We start from the raw sequence: 19,710 nt of genomic DNA on the forward strand, positions 1-19,710 counted from the left end.
TAGCCAATCACATGTTGTCGTGATATATGAAGGATGTTTCGTCACCCGTCACAGAGACGCTGTGAGATTAATTAATGTGTGCTGAAACAGTAAACTTGGTTACTATTCTCCTCAGGCAGTTATTTCCACCTTTCATTCTCTATCCGGACCAGCGCTAAAGATCTTAAAACTAGTGCAGTGAGAAGAATATGCTACCTTTCTATAACGTCAAAAATGGTTAGATACTCTAGTCTTCTCAGATAGGGACTAATAAATGGAGGTCCCGTCTCCTGCAGGGTTAGGGGTAGGAGACATTAATTTCCCATGCACGAGATTACTGTGTGATGGCTGTCCTCCCCTGGGGTGGTTGTTGGGTGGGAATTGGCTCTGAAAATCCCCCATGGGGAGTGGCAATTAACACATGTATGTATGTATGTATCCTCAGGGAATCGTCGTCTACCTGTTTTAGTAATTATAAGCAGCATCAAATGAGAAAAGAAATTTTCAGCTAAACTGTGAAAATTCAAGCGCATAAAAAAGCCTAGATATTCAAATTGATGTCTCTGTGGCATTCTGACCAAATTTCCTGAGAAATTTTAGAACAAAATTTTAGAGATCATAGCCTCAATGAGGCATATTCTTTTGTTAAGTGTCGCTCTCGCTGAGAGTTTTTTTCAGCCCGATTGCACCTGCAGTTTAAGTATTCTTTTCTCCAAATTAGTGAGTTTTTGATATGCAAATTAAAGTCGAAGAGAAGGTTCTCCTCTGATTCCAAATGAAGTTTCCATATTTAGTTTGTGAAATGACTAAGTACATCTTTTAACTTGTAGCAAGAGAGAATTTCGTGAGCGCGCTCGACACTTTCGATCGCTGTCCACACGGGCGGTCTGGCCAGAAATCAGTTGTAGCTTGTGGCGACACCAAAAAAGGAGGATTGGAGAACAACCAAACTATGAATGTTCAATATTGCCCTAAACAATTTTCACGAGGAAAGAAAAAAAGGAAAAACTTTCTCTCGACGAGAAGTCGTACATTTCCCAACCGATGTATGGAGAATGCACTGTCAAATGCCTCAACCCAACGACTGCGTATAACAATTTTTAAACCAGAATTTTCCGCATCTTTTCTTACAAAAACTGGTTTAGACGACAATATCTACCACAATAAAATCAACTTGTCCAAAATAAAACTTTTGGATATGAAATGAATAGTTTTAAAAAGGCCTTTGAAACCTCTATAGATATTCCTTTCGCTTTATTGTGCATAAACAATTATTGAATTATAAAACTCTACGTGGAAGGTTGTTTTACGCAACTACGTACGCGTGATGATGGTAAACATCGCATTTGAACTCATGGTCTACCTATCAGATGAGCATATTCTATGCCTCCACTTATCTGCGTTTAAAACCTGCTTAATCATTTTTTTTCTTATTCAGTTGGCCCACACCGTCGTAATGTCGCTAAATTTTGCTAGTGCTTGTCACCTTATCCGTCAGGTTGCCCAGCAACAGTAAATATGGGAGCCTTAAGTCTCTATGAAGACAATTTTCGAAAGAATAGGCTACTTTTTGAGATCCTATAATTCAGTGTACTTTTTGCCAAATGATGCATCTTTCAACTTGCAAGTTTGCACCGTTAAACATTGCTCAAGTTTTTCAATGCAAATTTTCTACGTCTTAAGTTTTATTTCTCCCTAGTTTGCAACCGACAAACTTTTCATCAGCAAATCGTTGATGAATCAATCTTACGGAAGACATAAAACGAAACTTATAATGTCACCGCCGCAAACACTATTTTATTATTATTAAAACAAACAAGTGCTATTCACGAAAATTGGAACTTCGAGGAGCCTACAGGCCTGATCGAGAGCTGTCGTTCAGAAAACCTCATAACTGAAGTTCATCTTTCATTTTTTTTTTCAGAAAAAAAAATAATTTCGTCATTAAGTCCCAACTGCTTCATATTGATAATCAAAATAAACATTTTCCATAAGTATTTTCAAAGTTGCGTTACATAACAAATTTTCCCATTCTTATTATTCATATCAGTTAATCTTGTTTAAGTTGAAACTTCTACACATCGAATAAACCATGCATAGGGAGTCCTTTGATTAAGTTCGAGATCTTCTCATGGCTCCACTGGATATGGTCAGTGATCGAGTTATGAGAAAATTCCTGTGACTATTTCCATAATGCTTGTATAGCATCTGCATTGGTTATTGGCGCTCAATATTACAGTTATTCCAGGTATAACGCAAGAGAGACCCAAGTGTATGCGCATGCGTTTCAAAGCGGATCAATGATAGTTTACATGATTCTGGAAAGAATGAAAAAGAAAAATCACAAGGATCTATAATTACAGGAGAAAAATCTTTTCGAAGGGATGGCAGAGAGAATTAACTAATCCAGTACACAGAAATTATTCTGACAGCCTTTAGCTCGCTTGCATGCGATAGTTTTTGTTTTCAAGTGCTAGATTGAGCGCGGTGAATATTCGGTCGCCATATTGGACGGGTAGAGATTTGGTACGAGTGACAAAGCGCGGGGAAGGGAGAAGGGGAGATAATCAGAAAAACCGCCTGCCCGAAACCCATGATTTCTCAAAAACCGTCCCATGTCCACTGCGTGACATCCCGGACATGTCACACATTCTTGAAGGAACAATCAAATGGGACGAAATGGAACCTTTTCTCAAAAACTGATTGGCGTGTCATGTAGCAAAACAAAACGTTGAGCGATCACGGATGGAACGGTGCAGTGATACACCAAATTAAGCGGTAGCAAAAGTTGAAATCAACAGAAATTTGGAAAACGAGGAATGTAGAATTTGCAAAGCCAGACTACTCTTCCTATGGTTGGGTTTCAGGTGACGTCACAAGCTTTGCTGAAGTTAGTGTCCGCCATGTTGGTGTCCCTCGGGTGTCAAAGTTATGAATAATTAGTCGATTTCTATAGTGAAGCCCTCTCTCTTATCGCCGTATTATTTCGCCAACTACATGAATATCCAGACAGAAAAAAGCGATAGAAGTATCCGGCATTCATCTTAAGGTATCCCAGTGCTCTCTGAGTATGCCGAAAGCTTAGAGAGTTGGAAGGAAAGATGTTTGCAAAAGATCTCGGTCATTGGGGTTGACCCTGCAAGCATACCAGCCGAGAAGTTCAGTCCAAAATGCTTGCCTCCTGTAGAAGCGTCGGACTTGCTGAGTTACCTCGTTCTTGAGACCAGCTTCTACACCAAGAAGCAGTTCAAGGCGTTCAAGAGTCTAGAGGCGTTTAATCAAATGGTGTCGGGATTTGTAACCTCAGTTGTAGGCAAAGTAATCGCTGGCAAGTATGCCGTGAGAGCACGAGTTTGGCATTCACAGCATATGAGTGATCCTTTAGTGAACATTTGGGTCATTTCCGAAAACGATGGGACTATTTTGTCAGCCCATTGCTTGGGATGCAAAGCTGGACTGGCTGAGTCATGCTCACATATCGCAATTGTTTTATTTATGTTTGAGGCAACTACTAGAATTCATGGCAAGCTCGCTGGGTGTCACGAAAACTCAGACACCGAAAACTCAGGTCCCTCGAAGTGTTCTCCAAGCTTTCGAAGTGCTCCATAATTCGATAGTGCATAGCATAAAGCATGAACCAATTTTTTTTTAATATAACCGGTGGAACAATGCAACAAATCCGACGCGAAAGACGGACAACAATATCAAGAGTGATTCTTCAGTGAAGCAAATCGTGACGGCGCTGATGCCGAGTCTTCTTTCGCGTTGTTTTTCTCTTTCTGCCTCATTTAAGAACTCTAGCCCAAGGGTCGAAAAATTGTCTTCGTTTTGGGACTGGTGGGCCGAGTCTCTGTTTGTATCCATTATTATCGCGAAATATTTAAGAATTTTAACAGAGCGACAACAAGGATCTGTGCAACGAAGTACAAAATGGTAAACAAACGTCTCTTTCGGCTCGTCAAAATCACGCCACATTTTAATACTTTGATGTTGGAGCGAGCGCATTTGATCCCGTTAACTGTGAATGAAAAGTTCAAAATTAACGGGAAAAATGGAGGTAAATCTAAGCTAAATGAAGTCTTGTGTCACTCTAAAATGTTTTAATACTCAACCATCGGACGATTTTGCGAAACGTGCAACTTGCGGCCTTGCTTTTGCTGCTTCAGTTGGATCAAGACCCAAAAGGTCAAAATACACGCGGGATTACCAGGAGTGATCATGAGTCGAGTTTATCTCTTGAATTTTCGAGGAGTCTGAGTTTTCGGTGTCTGAGGTCTGAGGTCTGAGTTTTCGGGGTGTGAGTTTTCGTGACACCCTAAGCTTACTTGCACTCAGGTAAAATGCTCATGGATTTTGCCGACATAGGTCAATGAAGTGCTGTATGCGAGGGCTAAAGACATCGATTTCTCATCGGCTAAGAAGCTCAAAGAAAAGCTCGACCAAAAAATCGAGGATCTACAACAGCCGCAAGCCTCGAACCATACAACAACTTCTAGTTCCTCCTGTTCTTCCCCTTGATTTGTGATGATCTTAGGTATAGCGCATTAGATCATATATATAATGAATTTTGCGCTATAGAGATAATAAAATTATTAAATTATTATACGAAAAAATCCTTAGGGCTTTATGCTTTCCACTTTTGCTCGAACAGCCAACAATAATGCATAAAACCATCCCTTCTTTCTCACATGAACTCTTCGTTAGATACGGTTTGTTTACGCTCGAGGGACACCAAGATGGCGGATATTAACCGTTGCTAAGGTATTGGTCACGTGGGTGAAACCCAAGGATACGGGAGACGGCAACTTACATTTGAACGGAAAATTTATTTTGATCTTATAAAGAAAGGAATACAAGGGCCCTGAGTTTTACGATATAGCGAACAAACCTTTGTAAGTGAAGGTGTAGTCTGATCGTCCGGGTGAGCGTAGTCCTGAGAAGGACTGTTGTCGGTGGTAGTGACTGACGTTTCGACAACCTGTGCGGAAGTCATCATCAGAGTCAAGTGACTCTGATGATGACTTCCCCACAGGTTGTCGAAACGTCAGTCACTACCACCGACAACAGTCCTTCTCAGGACTACACTCACTCGGACGATCAGACTACACCTTCACATGTTACCCCCCAGGTTCAAACCATTTACTGCAAAACCTTTCTACGGCTATGCAGTAAATAACTTTGGAATTTGAATTCATTCAGATTATAACTACATTCTAAATATAACCAAATAACTAAATCATACTGAACTGACTAACTAACAAACTAACTTATTTTAAACTAACTAGATATTTCAACACGGCAAAAAAACTAGCGTTCACCCTACGGAAAACAAAAGTTGAATTCACGGAATACGTGGCAATTTACTAAAGTTTACCCGCGTTTTGCCTACGGAAAATCTGACGTTTTCTGTGCGTTTTCGCATCAGTGAATCCCAGTATTCGTTCCCTTATTCGGTAGTTTTCCTTAGCGGTAAATGCATGCAGGTAAACAATTTATTTTCCGGCATTAACCGCTCGGTTAACGCAGTACCGCAAGCAGCGTGTTTTCCTTTTGTTCATTGACGTTTTCCGAGTGAACAACAACGTATTCACCAGAGTTAACAGCTGAAAACACACATTTTCCGGGAAGGTTGATATGTGTAAATACGGGAAAACGTAATGTTTTCCAAAGTTTGCAGTTCGTTTAATGCATAGAAAATGCTATGTTTTCTTTTGTTCGCCACCGTTTTTTGCCCGGTGAATGAAATGTTCACAAGAATTATTCAACGTTTTTCCGTGATAGCGAAATCGACGAAATTCATGGAAACGCATTTTCCGGCGTTTTACCTCTCATTGTTGTTCAGTTAATCTATGGAAAATAACAATATGTATTCTGCCATTTACAGCCGTTTTGCGCATTCGAACGCTATGTTCACTGGAATTAACCAACCAAAAGCATGCATTAATATTCCGGTATTTTCTGCAAAGGTGAATTCGTGCAAGGGATGCATTTTCCCGCGCTTACCACCGCTCGGTTAATCGTTGTTCGTCAAATTTCACTTCTTGGACTCAACTGTACTGCAGGTTCTCAAAGCATTTTGTCCTATTTCCCTCTCCCAGACAGGATAAGCCCTCTTTAATAATTATCACCAAGTTTATTAATGCACAGTGATATTAGCGGTACAATTTATTCAGAGTCCAAAATAGAGCCTGATAACAATCGTGTTTCTTAGCCTTATTTAACTTTACACATTTTTCTGTCTAAAGCCAAAAAGAGGCAAAACTTAACCTTTACAGTACAACTGATATGATAAAGTTTGAAGGATGTACTGTCTGAAAAGTCATGTGTGAATCAATATATACAAGCTATGACCAGAAAAGTGATTTCTAGATACATGTTTAAATTTCTAAACTTCTATTATAAGCATTTTGCAGGAATGAGTGTCAAGGTTTGAGGAAAAAATAATATGTGAACTTCATGTGCCGAGGGAATCAAGGCAACATGCTGAGAATGTCACCTTACATTTAATCTTACATCTGCATTAAATCTACTTGAAACACTTCTGATGTTTAAAATTGAGACACTACTCGATCTGATGGAGAGCTAGAGAACTATAAAAGAGAGAATGAAAATTTTAGCTTCCTCTCAAATAGCAGATACATCCAGGATTTTGGGCTCTTTAAAATGAGCATGGCAAATTGTCCTCACAGATAAAAGCTCACTGGTATGCACAATTTAGTCAAATATGAAGTAGTGTAATAATGTTCAAAAATCCATTCATATATATGTGAATTATTTGCTATAACAAACACCTGCATTCAATCCTGGACATAAGTGCCAAATAGTGATCAGGGAAGGGAAAATATTCTAGAGACTGAATTCACTTTCCATTGACAATAACTTAAATGTAGGCTGCTCAATAACTTTAATTGCTCAAAGTATTACATTTTAGACATGTATAAGTTTACAGTCTTCAAACTCTCTTGTAATCGACCATGATTGTACAAGATTCTCACTTTAAATTTGCCAACTGAGGGGGTTTCTTGAGAGAAAATTGAAATCAGCAAATTGTCAAATTAAAAGCTTAAGTCAGACAGAATAAAAGAATGGAGATGGCAGACCTACATTATCTGTATCATTGGGAAAAAATATAGCAAGTTTATAAGAGATGGTCCCTAGAAGAGAATTGAGTGACTGTATACTAAAATTTAAATTGGATTAAAGTGGTGGCCCAGTGCAATTTTTCTGGGATCTCTCTACTATTTCTATGAATTGGTCTACCAACCCTTCTTTTCACTGACTGCCTCTTTTGCTGATTCGTCATGGAAGACTTATGCCACTGGTCTAGTATATGGAAGAAGTTGGTAACTTCTTCTCTCCTCCGGGTAACAAGGGGAGCCTCTTCACCATTGATGTGGGATCTTCTTAATCAGACTCATCCGAGGATACAAGACTAGGATGCTGGGCCTCGAGAATTGGTTCCCTCTTCGAGTCTCTTATCCAGTTTCTAAAAGGGAAAAATGTGAAAGAAGTTTTATAATACTGAATGGTGAGCAATTCCTACAATAAAGCATTTATAAAGCTCTTAAATGAATCTCAGTGTCACTGGTTTGAGTTGTTCTTGGCATAAAAAAGTTTTTTTTATCACCAGATCTACAGTGTAATTTGAACCTTAACCAGTTTTTAAATCAAACTTGAATTCAAACCTTCTGAAAGTTTTTCAAACATACAAGCTGATAAGATAGTTGAGCGTTAAAGAGCCAAAAAACTTTTTTTACCCTTTTAATTCTCTGTCGCTTCTTCTGCTCCTTCTAATACTGCTCGTACCATTTTCTTGCTGTCGTCTACGTTTCTTTGACGATGCGAAGTTTTGAGAAAGAGCATCTGAAAGGAAAGGTAGGTATGCCAAGATCAGTTATATCAAAAATATTGTCAGTTTACCGAACTGTAGTGAGCAAGGGGAAAGATGGAGCACTTGTCCCATTTAATTTCAACCCAAAGTTAAAGAGAAATTGTGTTTACGTTTATTTGGCGAAACAATCCCCGATTCAACATACCCAGAATTCTTCTTTCAGTACAAGGAGAATCATTTTGAATCTGCTCTATTTCTTTGACCTCTTTCAAGATGGTGGCTAATACAGCTTGGTTTGGGGGTTCATCCTCTCTGTGAGAAATCGCTCTTCTTTTCATTGAACAAAGACTGAATGCATAATTAATGTCTGGGGTTAGATAGCACTCTTGCGGAAACCACTTCTAAAGGTAAAATTTTGTTTAATTATAGCCTGGGCAATTCCTTCTGATTTTAATAAAGTTTTTTTGTTACTGCTGTGTTGATATTAGTTGCGAATATGACCGTTGTGACAACATAAACCAGCAATTTGCATATACTAGACTATCGAAAATGGCCAGATTGCCTTGAATTTTTAGCTTCAGCAAAAAATTATATGTATGTTGAACTTGAAAGTGAACTGTTTGGAAGTTTTTGTAGGATATAAGAGGGAATTCGAGTGTTTTGGTAATGTTTTTCTTAATGTGACGTGCAAGTCATGTTGGTCACGTAATGCGCTTCTTGAGCTCAAATACGCTTATATAAATCGCTCTAAAAATTCGTAGTTTAAGTAGCCCAAAAATTTTAAAGCATTTTCTGAAAGAAAAACCTTGTTTTTGACAACGGTTATTGTCTCAGTTTATGCAGCCATGTAACAATGGCCGATTTTAGTCGCCAAAGTCTAGCTATCTCTGAATGGGTGAAATTTTACCTGAATTATTCGTAAAAAATAGTTTTCTGGGAATCCTAGAAAGAACTCTTTAGAACCTTTGAAAAACATCTTTTGTTTTAGAATTGTTATGTAGTAATCGAATTTCTGGCGAAATAAGTTTTTTTCGGCCGTTATCTTGAGATGCACTATTTCACCGGGAACCGCTTGACCTCCAAAACAAACGTCATTTGTCATAATTTTGAGGCAACAGAGTATTCAAAAGGAAACCTTTCCCGAAAAATAGAGGTTCATAGTTGACAATATAATAATAATAATAATAATAATGATAATATTAAAACTGATGTAAAATTGTAGCTCAGAGATTATATACAAATAAAATGTGATAACTTCATTAGAATAATGAGCGTTCATTGTTATTGGTGTCAGATCGTGCAGTATATGTTTAAATAAATACTTTTGCACGTATTGAGTCAGACTGCGTGTTTAACTTTGGTTTTTGTTCGCGAATGAATAACATTTCGTGGATTAGGCAGTCCATTTTCCCGCGGCATTTCTTGAAACCCCAACTAAACCTGACGCGGCTACACAAAAACCTGTCAGAATAACTTTACCATTTAAAGACCAAAAATCGGCCGACACAGTAAGACATCAGCTGAAAGATCTTGGCCGGAAAATCGGAACTGACCTACAACCAGTTTTCGCGAGTCGTAAGATCGAGGGAAAGCTCAAGATACAAGAAGAGAAGCCCGCTTTAATTAACCACCAATGCGTTGTTTACACTTTTAAATGTGATTCGTGCGATGCGGATTATATCGGTTATACCACACGCCATCTTCATCAACGCATAGAAGAACATAAAGCCTCTGTCATTGGCAAGCATCTGAGGGAGGCCCACGGTGTAGCGTCCGCTGGCCTGGGGAAAATGTTTTCCGTTCTCAAGAAATGCCGCGGGAAAATGGACTGCCTAATCCACGAAATGTTATTCATTCGCGAACAAAAACCAAAGTTAAACACGCAGTCTGACTCAATACGTGCAAAAGTATTTATTTAAACATATACTGCACGATCTGACACCAATAACAATGAACGCTCATTATTCTAATGAAGTTATCACATTTTATTTGTATATAATCTCTGAGCTACAATTTTACATCAGTTTTAACATTTTACTTGATAATGAGGTCATGCAGACTTCGAAACGTCGTAGTTTTTTACCGTTAATTTTTATCCTCAAATGTATTTCTAAACATTCTCTGATTAGAATAATGATAATAATATTAATAATAAGGATATATACATATTGAAAAAGGTGAGAAATTCTTGCCTATTAAATAAAAAAAAATTAAAAAAAGATAGGCTTAGTGCAGGCGTCTCACAAGGGCGAGGGAAGCGTGCAATTGTTTATTAAACTTGCCATGTTTGATTTAGAGTTAAATTCAACGTTGGGAAAAGGGGCAGGGAAAGGTGAAAAATATTCATTGCCCCACTACCTCCCCTCTCTTTTTGACCGCCGCTCGCTCGCTCGCCCCCTTTTGTACAAATTTATTTCTTTGCTCAGCCTTCCGTTGCGGTGAAAATCAAAGGCGGCAGCTATAATTTTCACCCAGATAACACTGAGCACTCGCCAGCCAAAATTACGTCTGTTCTGCTAGCTAAATAAACGGCAACACTGAGAGCATATTCCGTTGTTCTTACTTCACGCTTTCCGACTCCTGATTTCTGGTTCCAGATTTTGGTTCCTGCTTTGCACCGCTGACTTCATTACAGTGCGGCCGCAATAATTACGTCTAGTGTAACGAAGTGTATCAAGTAAAGGAACATAGCACACTAAAACTGCATATTTTTTTTCTCTCGGAATGTCTTATTTGCACAGTAACTGGAGGGATCTTGACGTAAGTGGAAACTGTTGGGTTTTATCTTTAGGCACGAAATTTTGTTGACATGAGTCTACGGTATCATTGTACAGTCATGTTACTCGGTCGTACAGTTTCTTTCGACCTCCTCTCCACTAAATAATGTTTCAGGCGTCATTTGATGTACGTAGCTTTTATAAGTGTGTCCTAACTCGTTTATCATTAGTTTCAAGATTCTGGGAGGAACAAACTGATGAAAGGTTGAATGGACCTGAACTAAATGCGTTATTACTCCCGGTTCAGCGTGACCTCCACTGGGGACTCGCAGCGAATATTTTTTGTTTTTGTTTTTAAAGCGGCACGCACCTGCTTGGCCAAAATTGGTGTTCAAATTCTACCCTTTGATATATATTTTTATAGCATCTTACCCTTCACAGTTTCTCTATAATTTATTTTACAATGTGCATATTATGATGTCCATTCTAATTGCCGAAAGCTTCTTTCAAACTCCTTGAGAGACTTAATCAGGTGGCCAGTTGTCTTTAAAAGAGGTCAAGGGATCCTAAAAATTTTGGCGGTGTTTGTAGTCGAAGAAATGTCATAATTTGGGCGTACCATGCAACCACTGATATTAAATTGCTTGATTTTCTGTGTGTAAACAATTTGGGAAAATTTGTCCTCTGATATAGTTTTTAGAATCCCCCTGCATTATAATTTTAAACAAACATGGAATACTATCAGTATTAGGTTTGCATTTCCAGGCATGTAGCCTTTTTGGACTATTTGTTGGACCAATGCTTTATGTTATCATTTCAAAAGCACCTTGTTTGTGTTATTTTATTTATTTATTTTTGGATAAAGGCTGAGGCGACTGTTTACTGCATTATATGAATTAACCCACTCAGTTAAATGATTGACTACTAGTTCATTTTGACCTGCTCCATTGGTTTGTGAGGTTCAATTACAGTATTCATAATTTTTATTAGTTAGCATCTTGATGGAGTGTCCAAACAACAAAATCAAAATAATGATAACCGACAATCAGAACATTCAATTAAAATAGCCAGACCATTTTACAATTGTGTACTTAGCTACCCAGCCTTTGATTTGAAGTGAGGCTGAAGGTGACCTTGTTGTGATCGAGATCAGTATGTAGTTAGCATGATAACAAAGTTATTTGCATTTGAAAAGCAGCAAGGTTTATATCATAACCAGGTCACCCTTAGCCTCACCACTGTTCAAAGACTATTATAAGTTAAACTTAACCACAGTAAAGTGTGTGCTCTGATTGGTCAACTTAGTGCTGCCCGTGGGTGTATGCTGCTGACATGAGCAAACGCAAAGACTAGTTTTCCCCACACACATGTTATTTTTGTGGTTACATGAGATTTGCTAATTGACTAAAAGGGGACTGCTGAAATGTATCAATGTTATGTTATAAAACAAATGTTAAACACAATTTGGAGGTTTGGAGATTGGAGGTTTGCTTAGCACTCAAGGACCCAGAGTCTCTCTCAGCTATTGCCTCACGTGACTCTTATGCCTCTTTCATGTTTAGCAACCTCCTGTGTGCAACCATAACAAGGGTGTATGGTGGTGGTGGTGTTTACCATTTGTTAAATGGCAACCAACTATTGGCCGGGGGTCAATGAGAGCTCAAAGTAAAAACAAGCCAGTTGCCTTGAGGACATGAAACTGGGAGTGGCTGAGTTGCAAATGTTTTTTGTTTTTTTTTAAGTCTGGTTAGTGGAGAACATGGAGGAAGTCTCTGGGACTTATCATAGAGGGCGGCTAAGCAAAATCAAAGTGATACGGTGGATTGAAACTCAACACTCACTTGAAAACTGCTCCATTTTTATGCTTCACTTTTTAAAATAATTTCTGGGAGGAGGTGTGTGTTTCCTTACTAAAATCATGAAATGGTTGCCAAGAATGAAAATATAAGTCACCCAGAAAAGTAGATGCAGCATCAAGTATTACTTGACAACTGAACTACACCACTAATAGCCTAGAGTGAGTGGTGTGGCTAGGATTTTGAAACTTGGAATTAAGAAGGCTTGAGTTGGAAATTGTAAGTATGAAGATAATAATAAATTGTTTGTTCTCTGTTTTTGTAGGCTTGGAGAAGTGAAGGATTACCACTGACAACAAGTAGCAATGATGCAGCAAAAATGTTTGATGCTACCCTGACACAGGTTGGCTTTGGTTGAAAATTTATATGGATATCAGGGCTAAACTCTAATTCCCTCCCTATGATAAAGTCCCACCAAATAGAAGCCCCATCCCAAAATAAGCTCCTTCCAAAAATAGGCTCCTTAAAAAGTCCTTTCAAAATTGTATTAGCCCGGCCCAGGACTTGATATCAAAATTTTACAGTAATTCTCGCAACCATCAATGAATAGCAGTGATGAGTTTGTAAATAGTCTATGGTGCTCTTTTGATGGAGGTTATTACAAGATGAATTGGTTTTATCAACTGAGTTGATCACCAAAGATAACTTAAATGATTGAGGTCATACCATAACTTCCATGTAGCTTTTTCCTGAGAGATATGACAATTAACCTTGAAAATTAACCTAGTGAAAACTAGCATCGATACTTGTGAGAAAATTAGTATCTAGTGTTTATTTGTTTCTTTTTCTTTTTTTTTTTTTGGTATTAGTACACAGGATGGTATGATGACAGCAGTGTCAATGGAATTGAGGGCTCTGTCTCAAAGATGTTAGCAGCAGATCCCAACTTTGGTGAGAACTTTTCTATTCAGGATTTTGAATAACAATTATTGTGCAACTTTTTATTGGCATGGACTAATGACAATTCTGGACAGAATAGTCTACCGTTTATTAAAGAGATAAGACTTAGTTGAAACGTGTGTTAAGGAGATTGATTGTAAAAAGGAAATGTGAATTATTATCATAACCATTAAAAAAATATATTGAGTGGAGTTGTTGAAAACTAATACCTAACATGCAAACTACTCTTCCTTGGATCTACCCCTTGCCATTTTAGCGAGTAAGTCTTTGCACTCCTTTTAGTTCCTATTAGTAAAATTGACTGCTTGGCTAAAGTCACTATTCCTTTCCAAAAATTTGAGCAGCTTAGATTATTTATTGCCACGTTAGTGACTGGGTGATTTAAAATGACTTCTGGTGACTTCTAGAGATCACTAGAGCTTAGTTATAAAGGAAGATCTTTATTATTTTGACTACATACATGAGAGTGCTTTTGACTTTGATGATCCTAATCAGCTAACAATATGCTTGAGGAACGTCATATGTCACTATCATGCAGGTGAACCCAGAAATGCCATATCATAATTATTAGAGAGTTTCTGTGGTTTAGTGGTAGAGAATTATTCGAAAATTCTGGCTTACCTCAGGCACAAACCAGACCTACATTCTGGAAGAGTATTATGGTATCATTTTTGTGGAGTGCCCCATTTAATTGACATCACCTGTTTTTGTTTCAGTAATGGGTCATGTGATCTCGTGTGGCTTAGACCTGATCTCATCTGGAAAAGGAATCCACACAGATCAAGAGCTGAAGAGCAGCATGCTGTCCCTTGAAGGGTTAGCTGCCAGGAGTTACATCACAAACAGAGAGAGACTGCATGTCAAGGCAGTCAAAGAATGGGCAGAGGGGTGAGTGTTACCAAGATGTCATGTTAATCACTGAGACCAAATTTTGACTCTTATCAAGTATTTGTCTGTTCTTTTAAGACGTGCCTATCAAAATGGGTGACTAATCACATCTTTAATGGCTGTAAAATGAAATCATATACGTGAACTGCGGGTGAAGAACTGAGCACTAATTAAGCAGTAATGAAGTATAGAGCCTTAGAAACATTTTTCAGGCCTGTACGGGCTTTGAATCCATGATCTCTGAGGTACTGGATACTGCAGTGCTTTTAAACACAGATTGTTCCCTTTCCCAGACGAGCTGTTTACATTATCTATGGTGCAATATCTATGCTTATCTCGTAACTTTATGGTTGCTACCAAGAAAACAAGCAAGCACATCTTTCACACCAAGAATTCGCCGCTCATTTTTATGCTTAAAAAGTAAAGGTGGTCTGTATCATCGCCGCCTTTGTCACTTCTGGACGACTAAAACTATCTTTGAAGGAAAAAATTTCTCATTTTTTTTTTTTTACCTACTCACCATTACACCTACCCCTGTAAGTACAAAATTGTCGTGTAAAAAACAATTTGTGAAATTTCTGCTGCAATGAGTGGCTAGTGGCAAATCTCTCAAATAATCCCTTTCCCCTCCCCCCCTCCCCCCTCATCATCAGCGCTACGCCATAAGAGGGTGAGCGACAAGGAATACAATTTGGTTGGACAAAGAGGCCGTACTCACCATATCTCTTAGTTTCACTCTCCTTGCTTTATCTCTTCTGCTGCAGTTTCTTGAACAACCCCTAGTAAGCAAGATGGTATGATGGGAATTGAGGGAGGGCGATTATAATTCTTGCCAAGGCTTTCATGTGTACGTCCTTTCCCGGCTTCATAGAGGTGCCCCCTATAGACCGCAATATGAACAGTTAATGACAATATACTTCCATTCTCATTTCTTTCAGAAATACTGCCCAAGCATGTCTAACGTGGGAAGATATATTAATGGAGAACCCAACTGACATGTTTGCTTTGAAGATGGCTCACGACTCCTACTTCTATCTTGGATACCAGTGTCAGTTCAGAGATTCCATCGCAAGGGTGATGCCGAAATGGAAGGAAGACTTGCCACTCTATGGGTAGATGGCTTAGCACTAACTGTTCTAAGTTCTTTCAGTATTCAATCAGTGTTTAGTCAGTCTTGTGTGGTGGATGCTGCCTTTCTCTCCGAAGTAAGAGGCTAGGCAATCAGAGAACTTGATCTCATAAACATTCCTGTTTGTGTCTAAGTAAAAAAGTTGTTAGTTTTTAAGTTAAACTTCAATTAAATACTGTTTTTGATAACCGTAATGACTCGATTTAGAGCCCATGGCGCTTATTTACTTACTGTACTTCAAAGGGGGGGAGGGGGTGCTTATTAGAAACAGGGCGCTTATCCAAACAAAAAAAAAAGGAATAAAAAAAAAAAAAAGGAAAAGAAAACAGTGAATGAGTTGAGTGTTAATCTGACAGTTGTAAATTTTTGAGGAAACACGAAATTACCTTTCTATCAACGGCAGATATCTTCACGGAATGTACGCGTTTGGCCTGATAGAAACGGGATTTTACAGAGAGGCGGAGAAGCATGCACTAAAGGTTAGCTTTAAGACTTTGTTGATAGCGATTTTGTGATAATTAACTTCTTAAACAATTTAGAAAGAGCTTGGCGTTACCTTCATTCTGAATCGTGGTTGAGTAGCAGGCTTGCAGTCCATAATTCCTTGTTGAACTTTACATAATACTTCAATGATGTGGTTGTGTTCATTGCCTGAAGAGGCAGACCTCACCATTTTGCAGTCAAAACGTAGCGATTATCACATCGGAAGTGGTTACATCCTAAAACGAACAGTAGTATTCCGATGGTAGTGTTTTATTTGTTTGTTTTTATTTTTTTTTTTCTCGCGGTAATTTTATCTTGCGAAGGGTCTTGAATTGAATCCAAGAGATTGCTGGAGCACTCATGCAGAGGCCCATGTTATAGAAATGGAAGGACGTCAGGATGAAGGAGTTAAATTCCTCAGCACGACCTTGAATGACTGGACTGTAAGGCCCACATACAGTGAATTTCACTTAACGCTAGCATTGCTGTCTTGCGCGTAATATATAAATTTTTCGAATTGTACTTAACGTTAGCACCGCTTTCTTACGCATAATATATAAATTTTCTGCTGATGCTGCCGTCTAGATCTGGAGATTGAAAGTAATTGGAACGGCTGTAATATGTTACATTTAGAGGCCTTGGGCTCACATACCAAGATAACAGTTAAGTTTTTCTTTTTTTTTTTGGCTTGCGTTGGCTCGTTATATCAAGAGTAAAGTTACATGAATTTTTTCTTCAGGGGATTTACAGCAGAATGCGCCTAACCGCTGGGTTTTCATAATGTCACGCGTTTTAATAGCCAGTGTAAAGTTATCACAGTAGATACACACACGCACACGCATGCACGCATACACATCCATACAATAATTCCGCGAGACACGTCCTTCAGTTTGAACCTCATTAAGATTTTTGGCAATTGTCAGAAAACCCTGACTTCAGATAACGTTACTACAAAATACTATCAGGGGTTCGTCTCTTTTTTTCGCGTGGTATGCACTACGCCCTCAGTGTTCCAGCACGTGCTGTGAAATACATCTAGCCGTTTCAACAAACTTACTTCTCTCTGCCCTCCGATTCAAGCTTCCCCAGCAACAACAACAAAACGGCCACATTATTCCGTATGAAACTGCACAGACCCGAAACCGGGATGATTAGTGAGAAAACAGTTGAGAGAGGAAGGGCTGGGGTTTATGGCCAACGTTCAGTTCTTCGTTTGTAAAAGTTAAAGATGTTCATATTTCTTCCTTTCTTTCTTTCTTTCTTTCTTTCTTTCTTTCTTTCTTTCTTTCTTTCATCCTTCAATCACCCTGTGTAGATGGGAGCTATGCTAGCCTGTCACAATTACTGGCACTGGGCGCTATACCACATCGAGAAGGTTGTTATCTCTCTCTTTAAATTTAATGTTATGGTTTTTGTGTTTGTTTGTTTGTTTGTTTGTTTGTTTGCTGCTTTGGTTTTCGCATCTGTGGTAATTTTTTTTTTAACCATGTTTGCTATTAAACGCCAGCCTTTCTTTATTAGGGAGAACATCAAGTAGCAGTGGACATTTATGACGAGGAGGTGTAGTGTAAACGTCGTCGATAACCTTTGATTTATTTTTGTTATGACTAATTCTCATCAGGTCACATCTGATAGGTCCATACACGACGTACATGTCAAATTAAAGTGATTTTATGCCAATTTGTTTTTTAATTCGCTTATAACTGATTATAACTGTGTAGCTTTTCTCTCATGGTCAAAGGTTGGGAAGCGTTGCCATTCTGGTGCCATGCTTGACTTAGTGGACGCTTCCTCATTGCTCTACAGACTTCAGATGGAAGGTAATGAAATAACACGTACCTGCAGATGTGTTGTGAATATCATTATTTGTTTTTTTGTCGATCGATCGTTTGATCTATCGAACGATTCATAAATCAATCCTTGGTACAATCAATCCTACTAATCATTTGGCAGTCAGTCTACTAATTATTCAACCTTTCAATCAATAATTTATTCAATATATAAATCAAGGTACTATTCAAATGATCTAAGTATCAATCGAGATAAAGCCTTAAAATTAAAGCATTATTAATCATTGTAATGCAATTATTGTATACTGAAATTATTGGCATGGCTGAATTAAACGCACAAATTGATCTGTTTTGTTTTACGATGTTTTTTGTCATTGTTTGCTTTTTTCCTTTAGGTGTTGATGTTAATGATCGGTGGAGAGAGCTGTTTCATTTGTGGGAGTCACACACAGATGATCACATTCTGGTACGTGTCATCGTTACGCGGCGGTGTAGCATGCAATAAATTATCATCTTCATAATTAGCAAGTTGAGGACAGTCACAGGTGCTTACTGCGATGTCAACAAACCTTGCAAAATGCCAATTACAGTCTCTTTGAGAAAGCTTCGATGTTACATTTCTTAATGGTTAAAGTGCACATGACACTAAATTTTTTTCTCTTGTTTCTTGTTGTTGGATATCTATAGAAAACGTTTCGAAACCTCAAAAGAGCTGGAAACATCTAAAAATAGTTTTTTTTGCTTTCAAAATACGCGCAATTTGCCTTCAAATTTGTCCCGGTCATTGTGCGGCCAAAATTGCACGTGACGTCACATTGTGTACCCAGATTCTTCGAAGTCAGTGGAACTTTCAGAAGAGTCGGACACAAAGGAATCACTAGAATCACTGGACATGTGTGCCTTACAATGCATTATCTATCTACTACGAAGTACTGCAGAATCCTCTTAGCGACAACAGACCTTCGTGGCAAAGGTATACAATGTGACGTCACGAATAACTTCGACGGCGATAAACTAGGTCCCAGTCTCTAGGACAAATTTGAAGGCAAATTTTTCGTATTTTGAAAGCAAAAAACATGCTTTTTTAATTTTTTGAGCACTTTTAAAGCTTCGAAACGTTTCCTATAGATATCCAGCTACAAGAAACAAGAGAAAATGATTTCGTGTCATATGCACTTTAAAGGGAACCTCCACTCTTCTAACAAATAGCGCTCAAACTATTCCAAATGTATTTCTCAATACATCTGGTTTGAAAAAAATTGTCTCACCAAGCATTTTGTCTTTTTTTTTTCTCTTTGTGCTTTACATGTATACTACGTGGGAAATGTCTATGACATAGTGTCACTTAGTCCTAAAGGGATGTTGGCCATCTCCTGGAACTCCTTCTATATGTTTGAGTTCCCGGCTTCTGTAATTTGTTAGTAACTGTTGATTTCAATTTTCAAGAGTTTTAAAAGTAATCGGGGATTGCTTAGATTTTGCCTCACTCTGTTAGGTGATTGGTCTAGAAAACCCATAACACCTTTTAAAAACCAATCAGATGCAGACCTTGAACCAATGGCAAACTGGGTACCCCCGCGTTTTCCCGCGCTTCGGGCAGTTCTAATTTTGAGTCCTCATTGGTTTTTAGTGATAGTTTAATTTCTTTCGTTATAATTGGCTGATGTGATTACTTTGGTTTTTGTTCACAATACCCAATCGAGAATCGCCCTCTTTTCCTGGGTGGTCTTGCACAGTGAAAAATACAAGCCATTACTTTCACCCCGACCTCTCCTCACCCAAAGCCCAGGTCTCTCACACATCCTTCATTAGCTATTGTTTAATTAATTTTTTTTACATATTTTATTTAATTATTATAATTTTCAACTCAGGTTTTCAATGATGTTCATATGTTGATGTGTACACTGGGAGCTAAGAAGGAAGATGCAACACTAAATCTATTGATGTCACTTAGAGATTATGTTAGGTAATATGGAAAAAAGTGTAGGAGAACGCTCTGATCAACAACCTGTCATTCAGTGAAAGAGTGTTTAGTTATCTCTCAAGCGTTGATGGATTTGTGGCATTCTGACTAACTTTCTACACTTCCTTCGATGTAAAATACCCGTAGATCTAAGTTATAGTTATTTATAACTGA

At 38.3% G+C, this 19,710-nt stretch overlaps 1 protein-coding gene and 1 non-coding gene across 3 annotated transcripts in view; one reads left to right on the top strand and one right to left on the bottom strand.

Moving 5' to 3' along the window:
- Window positions 1-19,710, bottom strand: part of LOC111339894 (uncharacterized) — a 449,109-nt gene that overhangs the window by 129,256 nt on the left and 300,143 nt on the right. The gene's annotated exons all lie outside the window — the stretch shown is intronic.
- Window positions 12,520-19,710, top strand: part of LOC148737552 (tetratricopeptide repeat protein 38-like) — a 14,405-nt gene continuing 7,214 nt past the window's right edge. The window contains exons 1-11 of one of the 2 annotated variants that reach the window (XM_088747842.1): window positions 12,520-12,726; window positions 13,193-13,274; window positions 14,000-14,171; window positions 15,110-15,283; window positions 15,704-15,779; window positions 16,107-16,226; window positions 17,099-17,158; window positions 17,305-17,343; window positions 17,525-17,603; window positions 17,969-18,039; window positions 19,445-19,539. In XM_088747842.1, the coding sequence (XP_088603968.1) occupies window positions 12,703-12,726; window positions 13,193-13,274; window positions 14,000-14,171; window positions 15,110-15,283; window positions 15,704-15,779; window positions 16,107-16,226; window positions 17,099-17,158; window positions 17,305-17,343; window positions 17,525-17,603; window positions 17,969-18,039; window positions 19,445-19,539 (992 nt within the window). In that variant the 5' untranslated portion in view covers window positions 12,520-12,702. The remainder of the gene's footprint in view (window positions 12,727-13,192; window positions 13,275-13,999; window positions 14,172-15,109; window positions 15,284-15,703; window positions 15,780-16,106; window positions 16,227-17,098; window positions 17,159-17,304; window positions 17,344-17,524; window positions 17,604-17,968; window positions 18,040-19,444; window positions 19,540-19,710) is intronic. The other variant, XM_088747841.1, reaches the window with a different exon arrangement.

This window comes from Stylophora pistillata, chromosome 2 (genome assembly GCF_964205215.1).
Source record: "Stylophora pistillata chromosome 2, jaStyPist1.2, whole genome shotgun sequence".
Taxonomy (NCBI): Eukaryota; Metazoa; Cnidaria; class Anthozoa; order Scleractinia; family Pocilloporidae; genus Stylophora; species Stylophora pistillata.